General features: G+C 36.3%; 1 protein-coding gene across 2 annotated transcripts in view; it reads right to left on the reverse strand.

Moving 5' to 3' along the window:
* Window positions 1-20,345, reverse strand: part of LOC149774132 (E3 ubiquitin-protein ligase TRIM45-like) — a 60,165-nt gene extending 39,820 nt beyond the window's left edge. For both annotated transcript variants that reach the window (XR_016416961.1, XM_089945713.1), the window contains exons 1-6: window positions 18,949-20,345; window positions 16,087-16,110; window positions 14,148-14,171; window positions 13,496-13,519; window positions 9,406-9,429; window positions 1,449-1,472 (exon numbers count right to left, since the gene is read on the reverse strand). Coding sequence is in view for 1 of the 2 variants with exons in the window: in XM_089945713.1 (XP_089801839.1) it covers window positions 1,449-1,472; window positions 9,406-9,429; window positions 13,496-13,519; window positions 14,148-14,171; window positions 16,087-16,110; window positions 18,949-19,980 (1,152 nt within the window). In the remaining variant the exon portion in view is untranslated. The remainder of the gene's footprint in view (window positions 1-1,448; window positions 1,473-9,405; window positions 9,430-13,495; window positions 13,520-14,147; window positions 14,172-16,086; window positions 16,111-18,948) is intronic.
* Between the last annotated feature and the right edge of the window lie 5,960 nt (window positions 20,346-26,305).

The following is a 26,305-nucleotide window of genomic DNA, read 5'->3' on the forward strand; positions in this document are numbered from 1 at the left end:
AATTAATAGTGTTGATGTTATTTCAATCTAACATTACCTGCAATATTGAATGAAAATAATCAAAAGACCAACAAGAAACCGTTGAATTAAATGATTAAATGTTAGCAGATAGCATCTGTTGATTCAACACATTTAACTTGACTTTCCCAAATCTTACAATATATATATATATATATATATATATATATATATATATATATATATATATATATATATATATATATATATATATATATACAAAGAGAGAGAGAAAGAGAGAGAGCTAACTAATACACTTGTAGAATGCTGCTTAAATGTCACATATGTGCATATTATTTGCTTTCCACACTGGGAAAGATGTGAGAGTTGATATAGAAGATAGCCTATAAATCATGTCCTCATGGTAGAGTCAGGTAAACTACCATCTATTGATGAAAGAAGTACGATGTAAACACATTCGGCATTCTTAATTTCTATACTGGTAAAATCTCCGACGAATCAGATTGTTAAAGAAAGCTTTATAAGATGTGTGATTCTAGTATCATCTGCGTTTAAGAATAGAAACTCTGTGATTTCTTTGTATAAAATAACATGTGGTACAGCTGTATTTTGAATGCTCTATTAAATTGGTAAGAAAGCTTAACTCAGCAATGGTCATTATGCCCCACCACAAATACGTGTGTCATGTGATGTTACCGGTATTGTTAACCTGCATTCAGATTTGTGTTTAGGTAATTGATAAGTGGAATTCATAACATAACGTAAACATGAACTTATATGAAAACTATTCTTAGCATCGCATTCTAAATAAAAATGAGCATGTCAATGAAACGCCAAGGTTCCGATGTGTTAGTCCTATCTACAACTTGGCAGATCGTTGAGATATTTAAGTCATTCAGGTCTATGCATTTCATTCGATGCAGCGAATCAGGTTGTTAAAATTTAAATGCTGTTCCTATACGATTGAGACAAGTGGAGCGTACAGGAAGAATGGACTCATCAATAGGCAATGTTCCACTGCCGGTTAGTGTTTGTACAAATACATCCATTCCTTTATATGCACATGTAATTAATTATATCTGCCTTATAGTCATACTTTCGATATTAAACTTACAAAGTATTCTTTTCAAATCATCTGCCTCCGCCATTTTTAGCCGACGTACAATGCACCGCTGTTACAAGCTACTGGTTATTGGTATTGCATACTAAGGGACACAACTCATGAAATCAAATAGATGGCACTAGGACAAAGCGCAGAAATATCTGTACGAGCCGCCAAGGTGTAGATAGGGTTAACACATCTGAACTTTGACTAGCGAAAATGATGAAAAGGTAACTTTATAAATAATGCCTTAAATTGTGTGCGTATCTGCTTTTCAGGCGTGTACGCTTCTTAATAATCGGACAAGTTCCTTGTGAAAGACAGAACGTATGTTTTATTGACTGAGTGGAGATAAATTAATACTTACCCATTCTTTTATTTGTTTTTCTTCCTGAAGAATATAACAAATATTATATTAGAAACGTTGAAGCAGATGTAGCTTATTTTGTCTCAGACATTCGATGCAAACTTATGCGAAAGATGTAATTACAGCGTATATGGCTACTTTACCCGACTATAGCACAACGCTGCAGTTTGACCTGGAAAGGTTGTGTCAGACATATCTTTAAACTTTTCTCTTTCTCTTTATGCAGAAGAAGTGAAAATAAGGAACTGCATAATTAGGTACCATATAATACATATAACTGTATATTATAGACTGGCCTACTTAGACTGCATGATACCAGTAAGAAACATATTGATTCTATTTCTGCAAGTAAATAACCTCATTGTGCAATTTATTTGATACATTCACATTTGGTTATAAGTCTTCCATAGCTATATTAACCCTTCTATCTGTCGTGGGGGGGGGGGGGCTCATGGATCAAGTGATTACAAGTCGCCATTTGTTTAAGCTAGCATTCTATCAAATCGCACATAAATGATGTTTCTCCGAAAAAGATCATTGTTATCAATCGTGTAGAAGCCTCGCGCAACATTATCTGAGCCTACATTGATGATCGGGAAAAAATAACTTTTTTTTTCATGTCAATTGATCTTGATTGGGCTAATGTCCTATAAACACGAAGACTTCTTCAGCCCAATAAATATCACCCTGCCCTGTTATTGAACTAAACTTTCAAAAATTACATGTGGACGGATCTTAATTGGGCTCATTTCCTAAAAAATAAATTGAATACTTTAGCCCAATAAACATCACTTTGCTCCAGCATCTAGACACAAGTTGATACCAAGAAAACAATATATTCACCATGTCGTTGACTGGGATAATTTCCTATAAAAATTAAAACTGGTTGAACCCAATCAACGTCAACGTGGTCAGAGATGAGTCGCTTTCGTCCAAATAATTGATATAAATCACAAGTGTGAAATATTCATTAAGCAAACTTCCGTAAAAATGTAATCAATCGACATTAGCATCCCTACTTCACTTCTGACTCGACTTGATCAAGTTTTATATTGATAGGTTATATATGATAATTCTTTTGAATATCCGGGTAACAATGTGGATGATAAAATACATCTGCGATTGACCATTCTACTCGTGTAATCATATACTGCTGGCGTGAATTATGTACTTTGTCTTCGATCGAAACTCGAAACAGTATAGTCTCAATAAAAATGTTTTTTACACGCGATAAAATCGCGAGTTGATTAACCGCGGCTATGTCGTTCACACGATTATCTGGAAACAGTTTACGCCATTACGATATTAACTCAACGTCGAAGATTTTGGCTGCTTCAGCATGAACTCTATCACGTAATATTCGTCCAGCGATGTGCATTACTTCGCCAAACATATACTTGAACGGGATCACATTGAGAAGTCCAAGTGCGGTGAGCTTTTAGTTAATGATAATCGACCATTCTCATATTCGTCGCTAGCCATTGCAAATTCAATCTATCATAAACGTCCACATTTGAATGTAAATATTCTGCATAATCATGCTCTGAAGCGTCAATGAAAGTTTGATACACCCACGAAAAATACAGTTTATTGTTCACATAAGGATTTTCTATCACGTGATTATAGTGATACAGCGCCAATGGACTGGGTCCGCAGATGATAATCTCTCGCCGTATTGAGCTAATAATTCTGCGCGGTGTGCGTGGGTAAACACATTTTTGTTCTCTGTTTATTTTATGTTTGTCCAGGCACATACATGATTGTGTATCTAGTCGCCTCCACCGGCGCTTATATTGCACAGTAGCAAAATGTATTTCAGTTACACATCTAAATATATGAGTGATTCATTCAGTAGCCTTCATAGATCATAACCAGAATGCCAAAAATAAATAAATAAAGCCCCCAAAACCCAAAAACATTTGTGTAAACCACGTACTGACAATCGAAACACCGTCTTCTAATTGCAAGGTCACGTTTTCTTTGTTCTAGAGATGATTCGACCTGATAATATCTAACTTGTGCACTGACTTGAGCTATTTCTTCCACGGAAATCTACCCTCCCGTCTAATACAACTACATGATTGACTATTGTCATAAATCTTTGAAGCGGAATCCACTATGTTCTGCTTTCTTTAATATCATTATATCTAGCAATATCCCATGAAACTCATTAAACATCAACATATCAGCGACTACATTGCCTCTTCGCAGCAACTCCGCATGGACTAAAACTGGTACTGATACTGTACCGCTTGTGTCATTTACATTCATCGTTCCAGAAATAGCTACTGATCTTTTGCGGTGTTATCGTAAACGTTTTCGTGATGACAATACAAACATTTGTTCTCAGTGGTTGGTTGTGTAATATGCGGCCTCATAGTTATGATTATCACAGGCCGAAGCATCTCTATAGTCACCGCTGTATATTCCTTGACAGCTGTGGCAGTATTCATGCGGTGGTGCTTCGTTGCATTTATATCCGCCGTGGTTTTAACTTATATTAAGTGCCTTAGCCGTGTTGCGATTAAGCATTACTCAGAAACTACGTTGGCATATTTAACTTAGATGTTCAACATCATGCCCGCATCACAGAGTACCACCTACTTCAGCGTCGTGATAAAATAATCTTCAACTTGTCATCTCGCGATCACATCGATATATGATACTGACACAGCTCGAATCACTTATGTAATATGATGTCAGTGACAGACGTATTCGGATGTACAACTTATCGCGAATACTTTGGCGTTTCTCAGAAGTATCAAACGATTCTGTGAAACACACCTGGCACATACACTATCCATTCATAATGGTACGAGAGACAATCAATTATGTCGTGAAACCGAAAAACAATTCAACGTGGATATATGTAAAATTAAGTATAATATCTAATGTGGTACCGTCACGGCCAGAGATATAGAATCACATATTGGTGATGCGAAACGATATCATTGTGGACAAGTTCGTGACGATATCTAGCCCAGTACATATACGGGAATATTTTTATATCCGTTTCCAACTGCGTCTGATTTTGGCATTTTTTTTATATATCTCCATTGTGTTATATTAAATGTATACAAACGTTTTTGTATTTAACTAGCAACGTCTCCTAAACATTGTACAATACAAATAATATTCAGCACTATATTCTAAAATGGCAAATACTGCCACATCACAGTTGTAATACTAACGTCTTTGTACAGTAGTAAATATAACGCATTTGCTTGTGTTGCAATCAATACATATGCGTATTGGTCTTCTAGCATAATGCTTTTATACGGACAGTGAGTCGCATAAGTCGACGGAAATATTAGTGCTCTCGTTAAATCGTCTCTTTATGCAGTAGCTACGTAAAAAAATGTGCCTCGATTAAACCCTATGCGATGAGTTGTGAAAAGTTTGATTTCGGCTTGTATTATATATTTATGTGATTTTTAATTATGCACACGAATAAACGCCACGGCTACCAGCGTGAGAACATTTAGCAGGGGTGGCATGATTTGGTTTGAACTATTTATAATCGCCGCTATGGTATAATTGATTAGGTCACCTTCGGCACGTGATTCAAATAAGTGGTGACAAATAACAAATAATTGGTTCCTCCGACATACTTTTTTGCAATGTTGTGATTTGGGTACGAGCCGGCGTGATAGTATTCATGACAGATACGTCGCCACGGACTAACCCCAATAGGGTATTGAGTGTATTGGTTCTGGAAGATACCAAATTAAGTTAATTGTTAATATTATTAATTCGCATTACAGCTGATCATGTCACCCTGACTTTGTTATCTCTGGTGGTAAATTGTGTTTTTAATTCAATGATATAGAGTTGGAATGTTATAATGTTATCCTTGATTAGTTGAGTCGTGTATCAATCTGTGTAAGTTTAGACTCGACGCCTGCGTTGTGAACTTCAATTAATGACAATGTTTTATTTAGCTCACCGAGGGAACCACCTTTGTTTTTCTTCCGTGGTAGTCAGCGTGCGTATTTCATGTTGTAGTCCTTCCATGAAATCCGTTACCGATATATCATAGCTAATTACTCACAGCCGTGAGGATAGTGTTAAAAGTCAGGTATGATGTAATATTAATCAGATGAATTATATTCGGAGCAGTTCGAGAGCCACAGTATATTCCCAGCTGATTGCTGAATGAGGTGATATCATTGTGTTGTGTTTTAAAACCTTTTCCAGCCGAACGTAATCATTAGTTGCAGACACGGTCGTATTCGATTTCTTTTGAAATGTGTTTACTTCTACTGTGATGCCTTAATCTCTTCAATGATACGAGGGTCATTGTTGTACACTTGGATTATTCACGGCAACAATTCCCATTTAACATCTCGTTCCAATTAATCTATGTCGACATCGATCTTGATAATTCTCCATGCGCACACAATGTATCGACTTCATCGATGTTCTTTGCTATTTTTATGATTGTTGCTATTTATCATCAACGAGACGATTCGTCTTTGTATTCTGACGGTTTCCAGTATCTGAATGAAGATGACGCCATATTTTCCTTAGCTTCTATTCGAATATGTATCATGAGGTATTTATCTCGTCTAACTTCGCAAAGTGTTCCAAGCTTCCAATATCAGCTTAAATTACTGCTAGCTCTCTTGCTGCTTTGGCGAGGGCGGTTATATAACCCAGTGAATTATCAACAGAGCCTCTTTGAATAATGTTTATGCGTCCCGGTCCACTTTATTGCATTCTTAACGCACAGGCAATTGACCACCGCTATGGATGTGTAGTCTACGTATGAACACCTAACTGGCCAGTAGTCTGTGTGATTCAGGTATAACTGTTTCACAACGTCATCAATCACAACTGGATCTGCTAAATTCGTTGAAGATGTCTTACCGACATTAATCGCCTCTGTCATAGTTGCTAAGGTTAGTGGCAACTATTTCTAGGCTCGATAGTCTTAAAATAGTAGGGTTGTAACAACGACGAATGTATTCTGACCAGACGTTTACAAGCGTTCATGGGGACATGGCATCTGATTAGAGTCAGTCGCCGTGACTAACACTGGTGTTGATATATTTTGATCCGTGTATGATTTACCTTCCACACTGGCTTCCAACTATAGTATTGTTATATCTGTGGTTGTTTCATTGTCCATTCCGACCGGCCAATCCATCGTTCCCACGTCAAGACTTTGTATCTACATAGTTACGCATTTAATCGACCACAGCGAGATAGTAAACCCGTGGGGACAATCACAGTCGTAATTGCATCATGGTCGTTATAAACCCTATTCTTCTCTTAAAACGAGAAGGTGCGTCTGCACGATAAATGTAGCTACGTTGTAATAACCCGAAAGAATGATCACTACGATGATTGGAGCAGTGCCGCTTTGATCCTCGATTCAAGAATTATTTGACAAGCCAATAGCGAGAAATGCCGTGTTGTGAGTCACTGAAGCTAAATGAGCGACGACAAACGCTATCACCAGCGTGAAATACGCTGTCAAAAGCAAGATTACGCGATTTATCAAATGTCCCATATTTCAAAAGCATCCTATTTCCCCAATATAGATTCTAGCTTTGGTCTCTGAGAATTATCCTGATTGTTATCACGCTTGTCAAATTATTCCGCCAACTACAATTATTTTGTTGTTGAGATTTAAGTTGTTTGCAAAGTGACAATTTAACTTCGTATTTGCTTACGCGAATACAGGGTGTTGAGTTTTACGGGCGTATTTGATGTTAATAACATGTTCTTTTACTTTATTACAACAACTTTGACGGTTGCACAGCCGCCAGTGTGGACTGATTTACCAAAACGTTTGCTATAACGTGTTTCTTAATAATCCCGTTGGGAACATTATTTGCGGAGATAATGCCTTTCATACACAAAATCCGACGCTCGAGATTAAAATGTGTTGATCTCGAGGCACAAATCAATTACAGGAATCCAACCACTGTAGACCGCGGAGCAAACATTCTTATCAGTAATGGAACAACTACATCTGACATTAGATATATGCGTTTAAGAAAATCTGCATATGATTTCCATGAGGTGGTATTTAATCTACAGTTACTGAAGTGACGAATGAATCTACAACGTAATGCATATACCGGAAAAGGTAACATGGAAATGGTGCCACCACGGGAACAGCCAACGCCACCTCCAATATTATTGTCGTAACTTACTGATCATCCAGATCTTGGCACATTATGATATTTTATATCGCCATCGCTTACGTATCCGTCTTTGTAATTTTCCTGCGTTAAAGACGTCGACTTTTGTTGTTTATCGCGATATAATTTCCACGCGACAAATCCTGCTGTGATCGCGATAATTAACTCCGCGACCACATTATCGTCAATGACTGCGATATCTGCCAATTGCAAAAACTTTGACACTAGAGTGCCAGTTTTAACCGGAGGAGAATTCATGACACCCACAACTAATTTTAGCATTCATTATTTGAGCGCAAATAGATATTTTCTAGCTATGATTATAATTTCTATCACAGGGATTTTAGGTGGCGTGGGGTTTTGGAATCGAGTTGATATCATCTTCTGGGAGCTAATTGTCGTGACTAGAACGATTATTGCCCTGGACAAAACAATAACACACACTACTGGAAGTGTCCTCAGACAATATTTGCACCGGAATGAAATATACTCGCGATACGGCTCCACAATGTCGCATCATCAGTGGTATATATGTATGTTATTGTATTATCCTGTGGATCTAAATCGATTTTAAATGTGTCTTCGATATGTTTAGTTCCTTCTCTACAGGTACATACATAATCTTGTTGTACATGTATTTCCTCGAGATTTGTGCATGCATTTCAGCGTCGGCTATTCAAAAGGCGGAGGCAACACTGATTTCGATCTTCGCAATGGGACTTCAAAATTTCATCAATGAAAAATGTATTGCTTGCGAATCCCGTAAAATCAATTACTCAGCGATACCTGTGACATATAATACCCCACTTGTTGATGGAAAAAATCGAAATGATATGTGATAGCGTCACCGACAATTAGTGGTAAATTTAAGGGATCAGCTCGGACAAAATATTTGATATCTTTTTTGTAGCTCCTATGATACTGCTGCTGTGAAAGTGTGTTCGCCCGGTGGCGTCGTGTGACATTCTTCAAGAAATACTTTATACAACTCTTCTACAACATACTGATCTTTGTATGTAGTTTTCCCTCGACAGCGACCGTAATTTCTTGCCTTGCAACATAGTTATCAACGGATCGCCAATCTCGGGATAAACTAAAATTTCCCTTTGGGATCTTCACCAAATTTGCTGTATTTCACCCAAAATTATATTTCGCGATTAAGTTTGTATCTTTCATAAAAGCCGTTAATATTGCAATCAACAATTTTTGTTTTGATTCCTCACATGGGGACTATCTAGTGCGGATCCAAGTGCAAAAAGCCGAAGCTGTATATTCTCATCTATGTCGGGGGTTATATCCATCCACAGAGTTGGCTCCGGCTTCACCACTTTTGGCGCGGGATCGTCTTCGACATATCCTTGGGGAGGAATTAATTTTGCATTGATTTTAATTTCTGTTAAATGTTGAACAGTTGCAAACTCCGACATTTGTGCGATTATCAAAATATATTATCTCGCACCTGTAATACTAATTTACCTCTTTGCATGTAACATATATATATACATGTATTATAACAATGCATAAAGTAATACTAGACTCAAAATGAAGAGTGTCTCGTTATGGGATGAAACAAATCATCAAGATAACCAAAGTTACTGCAGATGGTTTTATTAACATTTCAGCCAAAGTAGAAAAATATACAAAATAGGTCCGATATGAATCGATAACATAATAGTCCGTGGTAAAAGATGATTTTGAATCTGACGAATATTTTGCTTTCTATACGAATCTTTACAATCATAATTGCCAATGTATGCCATGGGTGATTTGTACTTTTTTATGAAAGCTGTTATATAAATACTTACTCTTTCTTTTCTCTCTCTTTCCTCCTGAAATAATATAAAATATATCTGACATTAGACAAAGTGAAGTAAATTCCGGTTATTTGCTCCTAAGGAGGGAACGGACACGCATACCCATATCCGCAAGCGGAATTACTGTGTATGTCATTACATTCCGCCAAAAAATGGAGGGAGTTAGAATAACCGTACTATACGGGTTGTCTCGCGTTTATATCTCTGAATTTCAAATTTTCTTTCTTTGCTCTGTATTGAGGAGATTTATTAACGAAGTCAAAGTTTTCCACCAGACAGTACCTGTGATTGTTTAGGTAAAATATATAATGCGTGCCTGAATGAAACAAACAGATAAAAAGGCAGACAACCCATCATCAAGTCTGCACTTTCTACGGTTTTATTCTTATCTCACGCCTTTCGCCCTCAAATGCTACTTCTAATATTATATAATCACCTATCTCCCAATAGTTACGTGGGCCCATAGCATAAAAAACCGTACCCTGGACGCCGTAAAGTGTTTTCAGGAATGACTGCAGAGAACTTTAATATTTCTTTTCAGAATAGTAACAAGTTCACAAAGATGCTCATCTTTTTATTTCTTCGCAAACATTATCCTTCATGTTCTTTCCCAAATCAATGAATTGTCACATCAATACTTTAATAATTTAATTTATAGACTTGAAGATTTTATTTTATTATCACCAAAACCTTATAATTTCGCCATTTCCTACATCATATAATATAGCAGAAATGATCCTTTCCTTTACGGCAACTACGTCTTGAAGAACAGAGGATGATAACTACAAGTCAAGGCTAGAGGCATACAACTCGAAAGGCTATTTCAGTACATTGGTAAAAATGGACAGTTTATGTTATGACCGCTCCGGTGTCCTAAGTGGTTAGAGCGTCCGCCTTGATTGCGGCAAGTCGCGGGTTCGAACCCCAAAACCGAATCATTCCAAAGGCAAACAATTGGTAGCAGCAGCTTCCCTGTTTCGCGCTCAGTATTAAGAGGTTATTGTTAGGACTAGTCGGCCTGGTGTGAGGATAATATGAATGGGTGGGACATGATGCTACATGTCTGCGTCATTATGTCCCGCTGATAAACATCACTATAAACTGTAACACTTCAGACATCATAGCATAATGAGTGAAAAATTGTTAAAGCTACGTTAAAAATCAAACTTACACACAGTGTGTATTTAATTCTTACAAAAAGTACTACGAAAAGTGTATTTTTTGTGTCGGAATTTCGGTACCTATAATGATGCCATGTAGATGAAACCAGAATCAAAACAGATGATTGGTACAATGGACCCGATAATCTCAAGAGTTACCAGAGTGATAGATATATATATATATATATATATATATATATATATATATATATATATATATATATATATATATATATAAGGGACAATAACTACAGTCCATAACTTTATTTTCTGCCGCATGTGTTACTAGCTACATATTGAAGAATTCTCGGGACAAAACCAAGCAAGGAGAATGTTTAAGAAATCAAAATTCAATTTTGCAATCTAATGGCCAACTGAAACCCGTCATTGCCTCTACCCAGCATGACACAGTTAGCCACAACGCGGTTTATACATGTTTGATCTCTTTTAATTTAGTCCCGCGGGGGTCGTAAGCACACACGTTATGTAACTGAGCCACCGACGGGGTTAGAGTCTTCTACTGGTGTCAGTTGACCAAATATAAATTCACAAAGGTTCTGAAACCCCATTATCCTACTACTATAGTCTGCAGAAATTCTGGAAACAAAAATACCGCAGAAAGTGTTTTCAGACAGGCAATCATATGGAATCGATCAATAAATGTTGCTTCTTTGTTTTTATTCGACTTATACTTTCTGTAAATCCGCGCTGTCTCGTATTTGTGATCGTAATTGTCTGTGATTTTGTATTCTGCCAGCACAATCTCAAACACAGCTTCGCGTAAAATTGTATCTTTTGTGGCCGAGTACAATGCACTGATGGTGTTGAGACAGCTCTGTGTGGCCACAAGTAATTCGGAATAGATACACGCTCGTGAATGTGGTCGCATCGAAGTTAACTTGCTCGCGCCACCATAAACACCAGTTGATATCGATATAGCTCCAACAACAATATTTATCGGTGCACTTACAATGGTTGATGTTGTCGCGATTCCAGTCAAACCAGGACCAACAGTTGCTGAAACAGCGAAACCGCAGATAGCATCCACTATCAAAAACGCGTGTTTGTATATTCCAATCAGCACGGTCATCTTAGTAATTTCATTTCGCAGATGTTGTTCCGCTTCGATTATTTCTTTTATGTACGTAAGACTGAGGGTCCATCATATCTTTCTATCAATAATGCAATCACGTATTTCAATTGCATTACAGGCAGACCTTGTCCGGTCTCACGATCAGGTGTTAACACACTACGCATGCGAATTTATACAAAACATACCCCTTTTTACTGCCACAACAGCTGCCTCGGGGATATCTAAATTTCGGACCATAGTGGAATCTACTTATTCAACACCTTTTTCATCTGTAAACACGACTATTACGCCGGCACCCTTTATATCAAACGATCGTTTTTGCCCAAAAACTCTTACCCGAACAAGTGTGTCCTTGTTGAAGACCAGGTGTGTCTTTTACTGCTAGTCCAGACAATGTTTGCTTAACATAATTAACATGGAAGGTTGTATAAGCAATCCAGGCCAGATTATGAATGCGCTGTCGCAGTGAATGCCATAGCATTTTCACCTGCACGTACGATGATTCCAAGTTGACCTGAAGTTGGTAGTGGCACATTAGGGTGACTTCAGCGGTCCATTTCTACTTGACCCTGATCAATGTTATGTTTCAGTGTTTGCGAGGGTCTAGTAACACCGTTTTGAAGTAGATATTCATTGACAAGTGAGCTAAATTAGTACTGACGTTAACATCCTCTGCCAGCTTTTTGTACATTCTGCAACCTCATTTGTTAATAATCAAATTTAATTTTAAGCACAAACGCCAGAGACTATTATGTATCCTTCTGGGTAAACGTTGAATGTTTCAATCTCAATTTCATCTCCGGCGATTTACGATTATGATTCTGTGTATGTGAGAAAAAGTTTACAACATGGCCAGATTTATTATTTATTGATATTTATTCTTACTGCTCTAATTTTAATTTCAGTTTATGTATGTATATAATGAGTTTAACAGCTAAATAGATTTGACTTCCTATTCGAACAAGCGCGACAAAATCACGACACATGAAAGCAGATAAACGAAACATGGGTATGAAAATAATGGTTCCTTGGTAAGTTATATACTTATCTATAATGATTATGAGATCACATAAGAAAGATTTGCATCATTCAGATCGTTCCACACAATCATACCTACACGATGATACCCACTTTGGAGACCTCGAGACAGGGAACATTCCACACAATCATACCCACACGATGATAGCCACTTTGGAGGCCTCGAGACTGGGATCATTCCACACAATCATACCCACACGATGATACCCACTCTGGAGGCCTCGACAATCGGATCATTCAAACACGATCATAACCACGCGACGATACCCACTATGAAGGCTTCGATACTGAGATCATTTCACACAGTCATACCCACACGATGATACCCACTTTGGAGGCCTCGTGATTTAGATAGTCTCAGGCAATTATTCCAGTACACTAATGCGTATTTTAGTAATTATTAGATATTTCGAACTATATTCTACAACTTCTCCCATTCTTCCACACTTGTAATGTACATGTACCTCTTCCACACTAGGAGGTCTCTATATGTATTATAATGGTACTTCAGTGTTAGTTGACTCATTGAGAAACATATCTAAGTACAAGCTGAATGAAATAATTAGACCTGAAATGGTTTTTTATTAACATTTGAGCTTAGATACTAAAGACACGAAGTGCAGGAAAGACGAAGAAGACATGAACTGATGATATCACGGTAGTTGAAAGGTTAGATAAATTTGACAAATAGGTAATTGCAATAAATGCACGATTCTTAGCAATCATACAATAACCTTGTGCACTGCATAATTTGTTCCTATTGGCTGAAAGCGGAGGTATCAATACTTACTCTTTCTTTTTTCTCTTTTTCTTCCTGAAAGAATATATTAAATGTTATATTAGAAACCGTAAAATAAACTTCGCTTATTTCCTCCCAAAAGAAAGGACAGGTACTTAGCATGTATTGGCAAATACAAATGCAACATAAACCATTAGGTGAATAGAGTATTTCAATATAGTATTAGTTTGCAGAAATGTAATACAGGTGTTGTATCGTATTTAAATCTCTGAAATTCAACTTTATCTACTTTGCTTGTTTTGAAGAGGAGACAATTAAACAACAGCGGAGGTTTTGCGCCATGCAGTACTCCTTGTAGTTTAGTTAAAAGTGAATAATTTTACGTGTAGACGCAAACTAGTAAAGATATAGATTTTCAGTGACTTGAATCATCTCCCATAACCGATCAGTGCGATGCTGATCACAATAACAAATAAAATGGCAGGCAAACCAATGTACGCTCTCTACAGTTTCTGTTGTGGTCATGTTTTATTCCTTGCACCCTAAACGGTGCATATAATATAAATAAGTCATTTTAGTCTAAATAGGAAATCAACTGCGGGAAAGATGAACTAATAACTATACGGTTAATAACCGTATATAATAACGTTAGGCAAATTATGTTTTGTACGTATTTAATGAGAGCAGTTATATGAACACTTACTCTTTCTTTTTTCTCCCTTTCTTCCTGAAAGAATATTTTAAAAAATCTGATATTAGACACGGTGAAATATACTTTGGTTATCTGCATTCGAAAACGAGAGTATACACGCATGCGCATATTCGCAAATAGGAATACAGTGCATGTCTATACTTGAACATATACAAATTAAGGAGAACCAAAGTACTCCTCCATAGAGTACTTCTACGTGTTTAGGTAACAAGTAGTCTTTTGATGATTTCTACTATGAACAAAAAATGTCAGGCCGCTTAGCATCAAATATGTTCTAGCTAGTTTGTGTTTTGTTCTTAATACATGCCCTTCACCCTGATACCGTACATATAATATTATCAAATCATTTCTTTTCCATGGTGCTTTCTTCAATAATTCAATAATACTATGCATATCATTAAAACGTTTCACTTATGTGGCATACAAACCTGCAACTTCTCCCTCGTTTTAAGCAAAACCATATAGTAGAGCAGAAATAATTCATTTCAACATGTTGACGTGATTTTGAACAAAAAAATAAGAAGGTGAGGTATGGAGGAAGCACTGGGTCATAAAACAGCAGATATTATTACAGTACACTGGCCAGTTTATATTTAATTCGTACTAAATGTAATCTGAATAATGTATGTTCTGTGTATGTCCTGGTGTAGGCATTCTAGAAAGACAAACAAACATAATCTTATTAGAAACGTATAACAGATTTCCTCGCTGTTTTCATAAAGGAAAAGGAGAAATAGTAAGGAGCCAACCATTTAGTAGGTACGCACACATCTGGTAAAGCTTGACCCCTTCCCCCTGTTCACATGCGTACTTTTTAATACACCCCCAGCTGCGTACGTACGATTTACGCACCACCACCCCCACAATTGTATAGAACGATCTATATTTAGTCCACGCAGAAACGATCAATGATTAATTATATTAACGTGTTTAAAAAAAACAGATAGTCCAAGGACGTTGAAAGTCTGGCTGCATCAAAAGAAATAAGCTGCATAACTTTAATAAGTTTGTCCGCTAAAATTCAAACGTCGACTGAACTCAGTCGAACAGGTTACGTATTACACAAGTTATTATCGAGGTTTCACGACCCACCCCCCCGTTTCTTATGCGACGTACATTATCAGTAGAACCCCCCCCCCATACGCGAGTGTACGCAATTGGGTTAACCCCTTCCCCCCTCAATGCGTACGTACTAATCCTTAAAACGGCGTGCTATGACCAAACGCGCATACTCCAAAAGTATTATATATATATATATATATATATATATATATATATATATATATATATATATATATATATATATATATATATATATATATATATATATATGCACACACAGAGAGAACCGACATCAGACAAAAACACATACTGTTGGGTTTCCATGCATGAAGATCGGTAATTTGTAAATATATAAATTTATTGTTAAATTAATGTTATTCATCTAAATCTATCTCACATCATTGACTTGCATGGGGATACTGACATCACATAAATGGGTTTCGCATCTTTTGGAACTCTGTAGTGCTAAACTTTTCCGAGCAATACTCTGGATACGCTGTTCGATACTACAGTCATCGTAAGGAAACTCGAAATATAATCTACACCTTCTACCACTATTTTGCACTTGTAATACTAGCTTAAGTTCGTTGTAAAGATTTCGACCCATATTACACTATTACTCAGGTGTCTTTTGACTCCTACTATGCGTTGAAGTAAAGAAAGAAAGTAGGATAAGCTAATTAATGTGAAGGAGAGGTAAAGATCCAAATTAGAAAAAAGTGCAGTATAAATGAACAACCTTGTAGTCGCCGAAAAAGATTCATTAAATTCGATGAATAGTTTGTAGTAAATGTATGCGTCAAACTATCAATTGTGTTGAATGCATAATATTTAACTTTAAACACAAAGTAGCCATAGTAATACTTACTCTTTCTATTTTGTTTCTTTCTTCCTGAAAGGATATAATAAATATACTATTAGAAACATGAAACAGACTTCGCTGATTCGGTCTCAATAGAGATATTAGTTATAGAGGTGCAGAGTTGTTAATGCAAATACAGTGTGAATAATTAGTACTTTCCCTCTCTATATTAAAATTAGATACGCGCCTTTTCTTTCCCATTCTATCATATAATGACAACGGAGAGAGAGAGGCGGGAAGAAGGAGGTGAGTGGGAGGAGGAGGAAGAGGGTTAGCTACAGTCTAGCTCCAGTCGTTTATAAATCGTACCTCACCTCCGGCTTTCGATCCATTTTATCTAGTTCTGATAAAGACTTGAACCAGAGCAATGTATTATAAGTAGAACGCGTTTTTTATTATATGCCACACATTCTGAATAATGTAGTCTGAATAACCATTGACATTATAATATTGTTGAAGATTCCTAATTAAGTGTCATTAGAAACGCCAATGTTTGGCTACATATAAAATACCTAGTAACTTATACATATTTTCTAACATTATTAGTATTAGTAGTAGTAGTTGTAGAGAAGACAGAACGAACCATGTGCATGTGCATGTAGAAAAGGCAGTAGCTAAAATAATAATTTAAAAAGTTCAGACGAAAATATGTTTTACCAAACCAATGATAAATACAAATAAAAATAGAAAAAATATTATTAAAGAATGGCTGATATTTTTTATCATAATTTTGAAATTGTCAAATGCAATCAGATTATAAAATAAATAATTTCAATGATAACAACATCAATAGCAATTATGTTAATAATGTGTACATTTCATATTAATCTTAAATCATAATCAAACTACTGACATGTTAAATGCCATCTTTATATATATGAAGACACTTCTGTCCATATTGCTTGATTGGGTTTATGATAATTATAAAAATATAATGTCTAAGTGTGTGAGGTATACATGAATCGGATAGCTGTGTTACTTTATCCCTTTATTATAGAATTGTGTGAGGTATGCATGAATCGGATAACTGTGTTACTTTATCCCTTTATTATAGAATTGTGTGAAGTATACATGAATCGGATAGCTGTGTTACTTTATCCCTTTATTATAGAATTGTGTGAGGAATACATTAATCGGATAGCTGTGTTACTTTATCCCTTTATTATAGAATTGTGTGAGGTATACATGAATCGGATAGCTGTGTTACTTTATCCCTTTATTATAGAATTGTGTGAAGTATACATGAAACGGATAGCTGTGTTACTTGATCCCTTTATTATAGACATTGTGTGAGGTATACATGAATCGGATAGCTGTGTTACTTTATCCCTTTATTATAGAATTGTGTGAGGTATACATGAATCGGATAGCTGTGTTACTTTATCCCTTTATTATAGAATTGTGTGAGGTATACATGAATCGGATAGCTGTGTTACTTTATCCCTTTATTATAGAATTGTGTGAGGTATACATGAATCGGATAGCTGTGTTACTTTATCCCTTTATTATAGAATTGTGTGAAGTATACATGAATCGGATAGCTGTGTTACTTGATCCCTTTATTATAGACATTGTGTGAGGTATACATGAATCGGATAGCTGTGTTACTTTATCCCTTTATTATAGAATTGTGTGAGGTATACATGAATCGGATAGCTGTGTTACTTTATCCCTTTATTATAGACATGGTCATTAAATCGGTGGGAATCTTTCACGGTGTATGCAATATTGATCCACAGCTCAGTAACGCACCTTTTGATAAAACTATCAACCATCTTTATACAATGTTATTTATACATTTATTTGTGTTCATCATTAATTGGTTGAAAAGTGTTTGGTTGTTTGGATTTTTTTTTTTAAATTGTCAATGAATGGTTAACTTTAACAGTACATGTCAGCAAAAAACTTGTAAATGATATTTAATGATGAATTGTATAAAGACAGTTTTGCTCAGACTGCAATTTTTTGGAATCTGTGGCATATTACTACTAAAAAGTACTAAAGTCTAAATTACACTTACATTCAATTTGCATGATTAAGAGAATTGTTTTAGTGTAGTTTCATCCCCTTCATATTTTTTGGAATTCCGGTTATAGTGTTTGGTATCTTGCACATTCTAGAAATTATTGTTTTCAATTTTTACTTTCGCGACCATCCAGGTTATAATCACGCACCCTACGAAATGTATTAGGATAACAGTCTACCGAAAATAGCATTTCCTTAACATTGCACTTTTGTATCCAAATTAAATAAGTTTGAGCAGACGGAAAAGGGTTTAGTTTGAAATGTCAAGCTTGAAAGGAATTAAATAATCCTCCACAAGGTGGTAACTGAACCAAGAAAATAATTCCCCGAGGCAATAACGTAGTGTTGGGACAGGCCTGCATTTGGATCCCAAACTTGTCTACAATTGACTTATTAAGAGACAGGAGCACATAACTTGTTTGGTCTGTAAAACGGATTTTACATCATATGTAATGGACATACACAATAAACGGATATATGATGTGTACGTAGGTACTAAATCTTGCACCCTTGTGCAGTATGTAGGTTTAATGAATCAACTATATTTCACCGGTTTTAGACAATATCTATGGATAAAGATCAGAGTGCATTGGTTGTGTCAGTGCAATGCAAAATAAGTAGATATTGTTTACTTTGGTATTTTCTGAAAGCCTAGATCAACAATCGACACAGAGTACAATAACTAAATTCAGAACTGAACATCAAATTTTATAATTAGCAGAACATTAATATAAGAAAGAAAAACAACACAGCTTCTATTTTCGTCTTGACTAGAGATCAGCCTCTTTTATCAAAGGCAATCATTAATGATATATAACTATGCAAACGAGAATTGATACTTACTTCAGTTGAATCTTCCATCGTTCCAAGTAAGGAAATCAGATCACACTGCTTCATTTCAGCAGGCGAAAACAGTTTGTTCTCCAGCTGCGTGTTAGGTGTGTGTTCAGTCTTCGATATGGCTGCAGAAATCAACTGCTTAACGTCAGGGCCTTTCTTTATTATATCGATGTCTGTACCTTGATAAGTTAACGTTTGCGCAATGTCCTTTGCATTCGAACACGCCTTAAATTCCTCCTCCACGTCCCTTGTGAAAACTGCGTTATGCTGTCTAAGGTCGTGATAAACATGTTTTATTCTTGCTTTAACTTTTTCCACTTCTTGAACAATGGCTTTGCACAGTTGTGAACTTTGGTCGTCAACTGCTTTTAATTCCTCTTGCTCAGCATCAGTAATGCTTTTATCAAGCTCCTCTCCCTTTTTCTTCGAAGCATCGACACGTCTGAGCTTGTCTGAACATTCATTCAGTTTGGTCTCTAGGGTCTTTTTCATTTCAGCTGCAGCATCAGGCACAGGCTCTGTTACATGATTTTCGTGCTTAACCACTTTGCACATGAAACAAATAAGTGCTTGACAGTCTCTGCAAAAGAGCCTGATTTCGTCCTCTGGATGTTGATCACAAAATATACGCTGTCGAATTTTGCCTTTCGTTTCGGAATCTAGTGTTCCGAGATCACGTATTTTGTGATGCCTACTAACTTTAGATTTTTCGTGGACAAAACAACATGACTGGCACAAATTTTCATCGCAGTCCAAGCATCTACTGCGTGCCACGTTTTTCGGACCACATATATCACAGGCAAATGTATCACCGGCGTCCGCGTCGATGTAAAAGTTACTTTGAAGAGCCGACACCCCACCCACAGGCAATTCTACACTTGTCCTGCAGACGGGGCAGTTAAATCGACCGTTGTGGAGGTTAACCTGTACATAATCATCCAGACACTTGCAACAGAAACTATGGTGGCATGATATTAGCTTCGGATTCTTAAAACTATCCATACAAATAGTACATTCATGTCGTCTTGCCGCCATTATGGAATACTTTCGTTTTGTTTCGACCAGGATGAATAAGGCTATGACCGTTCTATTGAGGTATATAATCAATTCCTCCTAATAAATACTAGCCCAATTGTTTGCATTATGATTTTACCTAATCCACAGATAAATCTTTATAGAAGGCGTCTGCGAGAATCCTCCCCCTTCGGATTTTCAGTATATTATGATCATACCATGTTCCAAGCGAAGGATTGGTGACTTTGAATGTTACAGTTCGAGATAACTGACCTAAATACCCAAGTCGATAATAAAATGTGCGATAAAAATAGTTTTCAAGGGAAATCACCGTTTAAGGTAAGTTATTGATATGATTATATCCCTTGGTGGATATGTAATAACGATATGTCCTTTTATTTAATGAAAGTGTGTGGGGGGGGTGTGGGCGTCATTAGGATTTTTAACGTAGCTTTCACAATTTTTCGGTCATATCGCTATGATGTCTGCAATGAGACAGTTTATAGTGATGTCTTGCACTGGGGCATCATGCCAAAGATATGTAGCATGATTTCCCAACCAGTCATATTATCCTGACACCAGCCCTAACACTAACCTCTTGATTATGAGAGCCTAGCGAGACAGCTGTTAGTGCCATTTTATGTAAGTCTTTGGTATGACCCGGCCGGGGTTCGAACCCACGATCTTCCGCTTCCGAGGTGGACGCTCTAACCTCAATGCCACCGGAGCGGTCGATATGTAATGAAAGACTTACATGTTGTCTCCCAATATATACAGCTGTACTGTATACAGAAGCAAAATATGTATGGGGTTCATTAGCGGATGCGTTTACATTGATTAAAGTGTGCGAATAGATCATAGATATATATCGTGTAGCGACTGCTTAATATTACTTTAGTGGTAGCAGTATTAGATGCCACAATGACTCGCAACACATATCAAGTTTCAGCTCAGGTCATACATGTAGTATGCTGTCTTCTTCAGCCTGATATTATTTATTATTAAATCTAAGCCGAAATAGCAAGGTACAAGGCAAACGTTGCATGAAGTTCAAAATCTATAACTATATGGACTATAACTTGGTCAAATTGGGCCAAAATAAGGTCACTAAAACACAAAGTTTAATATTCAAATACTTACACGACGCCTGGCTTACGGGCGAAGAAGCTGTTAAACGTCGCATGATAAATATTATACCAAAATGTCCACTAAGCAAAATACTAAATTTCACCAAACTCCATGCGATGACTGAATGTGATAAAATAAAAATTAATAGGCAAACATTAATTATGGAAATAGGCAAAAATATAAATATCACAGAAATAATAGGTAATACTTGGATGAAAGTGTGACAATACAACAATTTTACAAATAATAAACTACATAATTAAGAAAATGTTATCCTGCGGCCAAGTGATAAAAATAAAACAATAAACCTTTGTAATAGCCTCCTTTTTTTACTACTAATGATAGCAAACTTTCAAGGGAAAACTAGGTACAGGGGTCCGCCTTGTGGGAAAATCATGACGCACAGACTCCGCAGGGCTGAGTCACAACAGGCCACGCGAAGTGGAAAGGCCTGTGGAAGAGCGACGAAAAATCACACACATGTGATGAACAAAAATGATTGCCGATAACCAAAAGGGGCTAACCTCAATTTCAAATATCCTTTCGAAATTTCAGAACCTCTAAATAAGAGAGGAAAAGGCGTAGGTCCGCACACAAGGGAAGCATATACAAATAAATAAAATGTGACTCCTTACTCGGACTATGCCAACTCCAGTATTAAAGATTAACGAGAAAACTACACACCATGATCACCCACATGAGACATTAGCTTTATGTTTGTTTTTATTTATATTAAAAAAAATTATAATGCACCGTTTTCTCGGCAACATTTTAAAAACTTGAAATTAAATAAGGAGATGAGAGGAGGGGGATGAGAGGGGAATTCGGTAAGACAATAAAAGGATGTTACCGCCAATGCAGGCTACAGCCCTCATCAAATCTTCCAATTCAGACCAATTGTTTGCCTCCAAAATACAGATATTAAGAATCTAAAGTAAAAAAATGGAGAAAAACTACAGGGGAAATTTTATACACTGCCGTCCTAACAAACTCTATAGCAAAACAAACAATATAGCAAAAAAAAAACATATAGAATACACATGACATAGGCGACATCTGGCAAAGGTCACTGAGGGAAAAAAGGGAGGGGGAGAAAGGAGATTCCGACTAGGAACAAAACCTATGTCGGAGGAACAACCCCTTAGATAACACTAGGAAACAAAAAAATACCCCAATCAAAATTTTTATATAAATACATTTTGAACTAAATTCTTTTTATAAAAAATAACAAACTTACACACCTGCGGGGGATACATATACACATGAAAAACACTTTTTGTGGAAAAAATGGGGGGCATCTGTCTGGTGCCACCCCTCCCCCAAAAAAGAAATTGTTTAAAATATATTAGGCTAATCTCTCTCTCTCTCTCTGTCTCTCTGTCTCTCTCTCTCTCTCTCTCTCTCTCTCTTATCGTGCAAACTACAAACGAGCCGATATATTTATCTGTATTACAAATATACACCAACCGGAACGGACAGCATTGTTTCAAAATTCTACTGGGGAATACCTTATAATGTTAGAAAGAATTAATATTTAATAAATACAATACTATCTTACAGGTTAAATACTGTTTTTAACTCTTGCTCTACCGAAATCAGAGGGTAAGCGACACCCATCTCCTTCCCTGCATGAAACAATGCTTCTACTTGAACGACTAAGCTCACCTCATCATAAAGCGATGCCATAAACTAGCAAGAATATGCACTCCCATGTCGACCTAGCAATACTTTCTCTTCTGACTACACTTGATGAAAATGTAAATTCGAGCATCATTTTCATGTGGGAACAAGAAGACATTATTGGAAGTCTTTTGTTGAAAATGCCAATTTCGACATGACAATCTAATAAGACAGTGTAGCTACAAGAATTTCATTTCAAAATGGTGGCAATCCCCCAAGAATGCCATCAATGGTACATTATACACCTGTCATGTAGATAAGAAAAACAATAAAGATAAACAAGATACGGTACTGTAAAAGGTACAGCACACACCTGCCAGGTGGTAAGGTAACTGAAGAATACTATAAAAGGTACATAACACACCTGCCATGTAGTAAAGTAAAATAAGAACACTGTAAACGGTATATTATAAATTTTTGCCATGTAGTCAAGTAAAAGAAGAATATTGTAAAAGGTACAATATACACCTGGCATGTAGTCAAGTCAAGCAATATTACTGTAAAAGGTACAATATACACCTGCCATGTAGTCAAGTAAAGCGATAATACCATAATAAGTATATTAATCTTAATCACCTGACATGCAGTCAAATAAAATAATAATGCCATAAATGTACAATATACACACGCTATGTAGTCAAGTACAAAAACAATGTCATAAAGGTATATTACATGCCTGCCATGTACTGATAGTCAAGTAAAACAAGAAGAGACTAAATTTTACATTACACACCTGTCATATTCCGGTAGTTGAGTAAAACGGTACATAATTCACCTTCCAGGTGGTTGAAGGGCATTACTATGTACATTTAAGGCCTTCTTTCTTTCACAGCATACTTGGCTCTTTCAATTCAAATCTGTAAATGTATGCTTGGTCTAAAACTTGTGACATCTACCAGATGTGTTCAAGATAAACAATGGTCATAGTACCCATGCTATTTGAAAGAAAGAGAATTCCTTCTTAGTGTCTCTCTGCTATTGACATTTGCTCTTTTAACCTGAAATCATTAAGGATCATTGTTTCAAGGTTTAGTGTAGCCTTGTGGTGAAGCTGTTAAGCGGTTGTGTAGTTGTTGCTGCTGTTGTTATGGGGTTAAATGCCAATTTTAGCACAAAATGGGCTATACATGGCGGTCAGTATTAATGGTGGAGGAGGAACAAGGGAAAACCCCTGGAAGGAACCATCGAGCCACAAGAAGCTACCGGCAAGATTTCTCACATATCCACATTGGCTGAGCCCGAGACTCGAGCCCACCCAGACATAGATGAGATGGCAGTGATCCATGATGGATAGCGCTTTAGATCACTCAGCCACTCAGGGCCCCAAGCTGTTGTGTAGAAATCACTGTTTATTCCTTCAATTCATGTGCCCTAGATATTTAACATTTGGACCCAAAAAATAGCTGTTTTCCTTGTCTCTATTTCTTGTCATCAGATATGTTTAATCAAAACATATAATCAATAACTCAAGGTTGTTTGAAAGCTTTTCCCCTTCAACGCCTGTGACTTAGACCTTTGACCGGTTCAGCATAAAATCAATAAATGTTACTTTCAAACATAAATCTAAGTTATTTTCAAATTTCTGGTCTACCACTCTGGTACTCAATGTGGTTAGAGTGTCCACCTTGGATACAGAAGGTTGTGGGTTTGAACCCCAGCCAAGTCATTCCAATGACTTACACAAATTGTACTAATGAGTGCCTTCCTAGACACTCAACATTATTAGGTTACTGTTAGGACTGGCCAGCCTGTTGTCAGGAAAATGTGACTGGTTCGGACATGATGCTACATGTATGTGGCATGATGCGCCAGGGCTAGACATCAATATAAATTGCCACACTGCAGACATCATAGTGATATGACAGAGACATTTTCAAAGATACATTAAAAATCCAAATCACACACACACTTTGATTCAGATAGTTGACATACAAGTTTTATATTGACTGGAAATATAATCCCTTTTTAGCAGCCGCTACCTTGACCTTTGAACTTTTAGGCTAGAAAAAGAGGGTTTCTTTATTGCTCTAAATATAAGCTACTTAGAAACTATGGTAGCATTACACTGTGAAAAACATATGTTATTGTGTGGACATAAAATATGGAACTGACAAACAATGCATAATGGAATGTCACACATATACAGAAGACTGATTCTAGAACAAAGGACCATACAAACCAACTAATCTTTCTGTACAAAATTCACTGAGGCAGTACAGAACATTATAATTTAATTCTTATCCAAAGGTACAACTGCCTTTTCTATCAAATTATTAGATAATAATATCATGGCATCAAAATCAGGACTGGAAAACATTTTTATGGCTAGCATATGCATAACTTTTAAATTTTCAGTCATTTTTAAAATTTAAATTTTCCTTGTGAACGTGCACATCATTGTCTCCAGATATGCATTTTGCTGGCAGTCTAAAAACATTAGTTACTGCTGTAAGTAACAAGCATCAGATGGTGCAATCCACTCTAGCTGAGTTATGGTTCATAGCAAAAATGCAGAAACAAATGTCTTTTGATATTTTCTTAATACATAGTCCCAATTTTTTATTGTCTGATAATATTCAATATATATATTCCTATGATCTAGCATGGACATGTTATGCTCATGTTCATTTCGTTTCTCTGTGATTACAACATGTTCATTGCATTGGTACAATATATGCTAATTCAATGTGCTAAGATATTATTCCAAGTTTCAACTCCTAGCCTTGCCATATAGGTATGTGTAGTATTTATGCCAAATTTTAACTCCGAGCCCTGCCAAATGGGATGTTTGTGTAATATTTATGTATATTGAATTTGCCAACTTTCAACTTCTAGCTTTGTGTAATATTTAAGTAAATTGGATTTGCCAACTTTCAACTCCAATGTTTGCCAAATGGAAAGTTTGTGTAATGTTTATGTATATTGAATTTGCCAACTTTCAACTCCTAGGTTTGCCAAATGGGAAGTTTGTGTAATATTAAAGTATACTAGATTTGCCAACTTTTAACTCCAAGCCTTGCCTATCATAAATTTGTTTATGATTTAAGTATATGGGATTGACCAACTTTCAAAATATGACCTAACCATGGGATGTTTGTGTACAATTTAGTATGTGCAATTCAAAAAAATTCTAATGTAATTACTACACACATATTTAGATGCTGAAGCCAAATATCTACAAAAATAGGTATTTTAAATTCTTTGAATTGTGAATAAAAGTAAATCATTACATCATTACTAGCTGTCATGCCTGTTGGTGAATTGGAAGAGATCTGCCTTCTTATCTAAATGAATAAATGATAGCAGTTTTGTCATACGGTAATTAAATAAATATGTGCATGAAGTAAGATCGCAAGATCAGTTCTCCACTGCTGGAAACATCCATAAACTTGAAAAATGATAGCAATAACAAATTAACTTTTTATAAATTACAATTGCAGTAAACACAAAATACACACAAATAAATACAAAGGAAAGAAAGCAATACAATTGTATGACTTTACACAAATTAATAGACCATCTAAATTATGGGAGCATC

This window comes from Sinohyriopsis cumingii, unplaced genomic scaffold, assembly GCF_028554795.1.
Source record: "Sinohyriopsis cumingii isolate HCF-2022 unplaced genomic scaffold, ASM2855479v2 utg000426l, whole genome shotgun sequence".
In the NCBI taxonomy this organism is placed as follows: Eukaryota; Metazoa; Mollusca; class Bivalvia; order Unionida; family Unionidae; genus Sinohyriopsis; species Sinohyriopsis cumingii.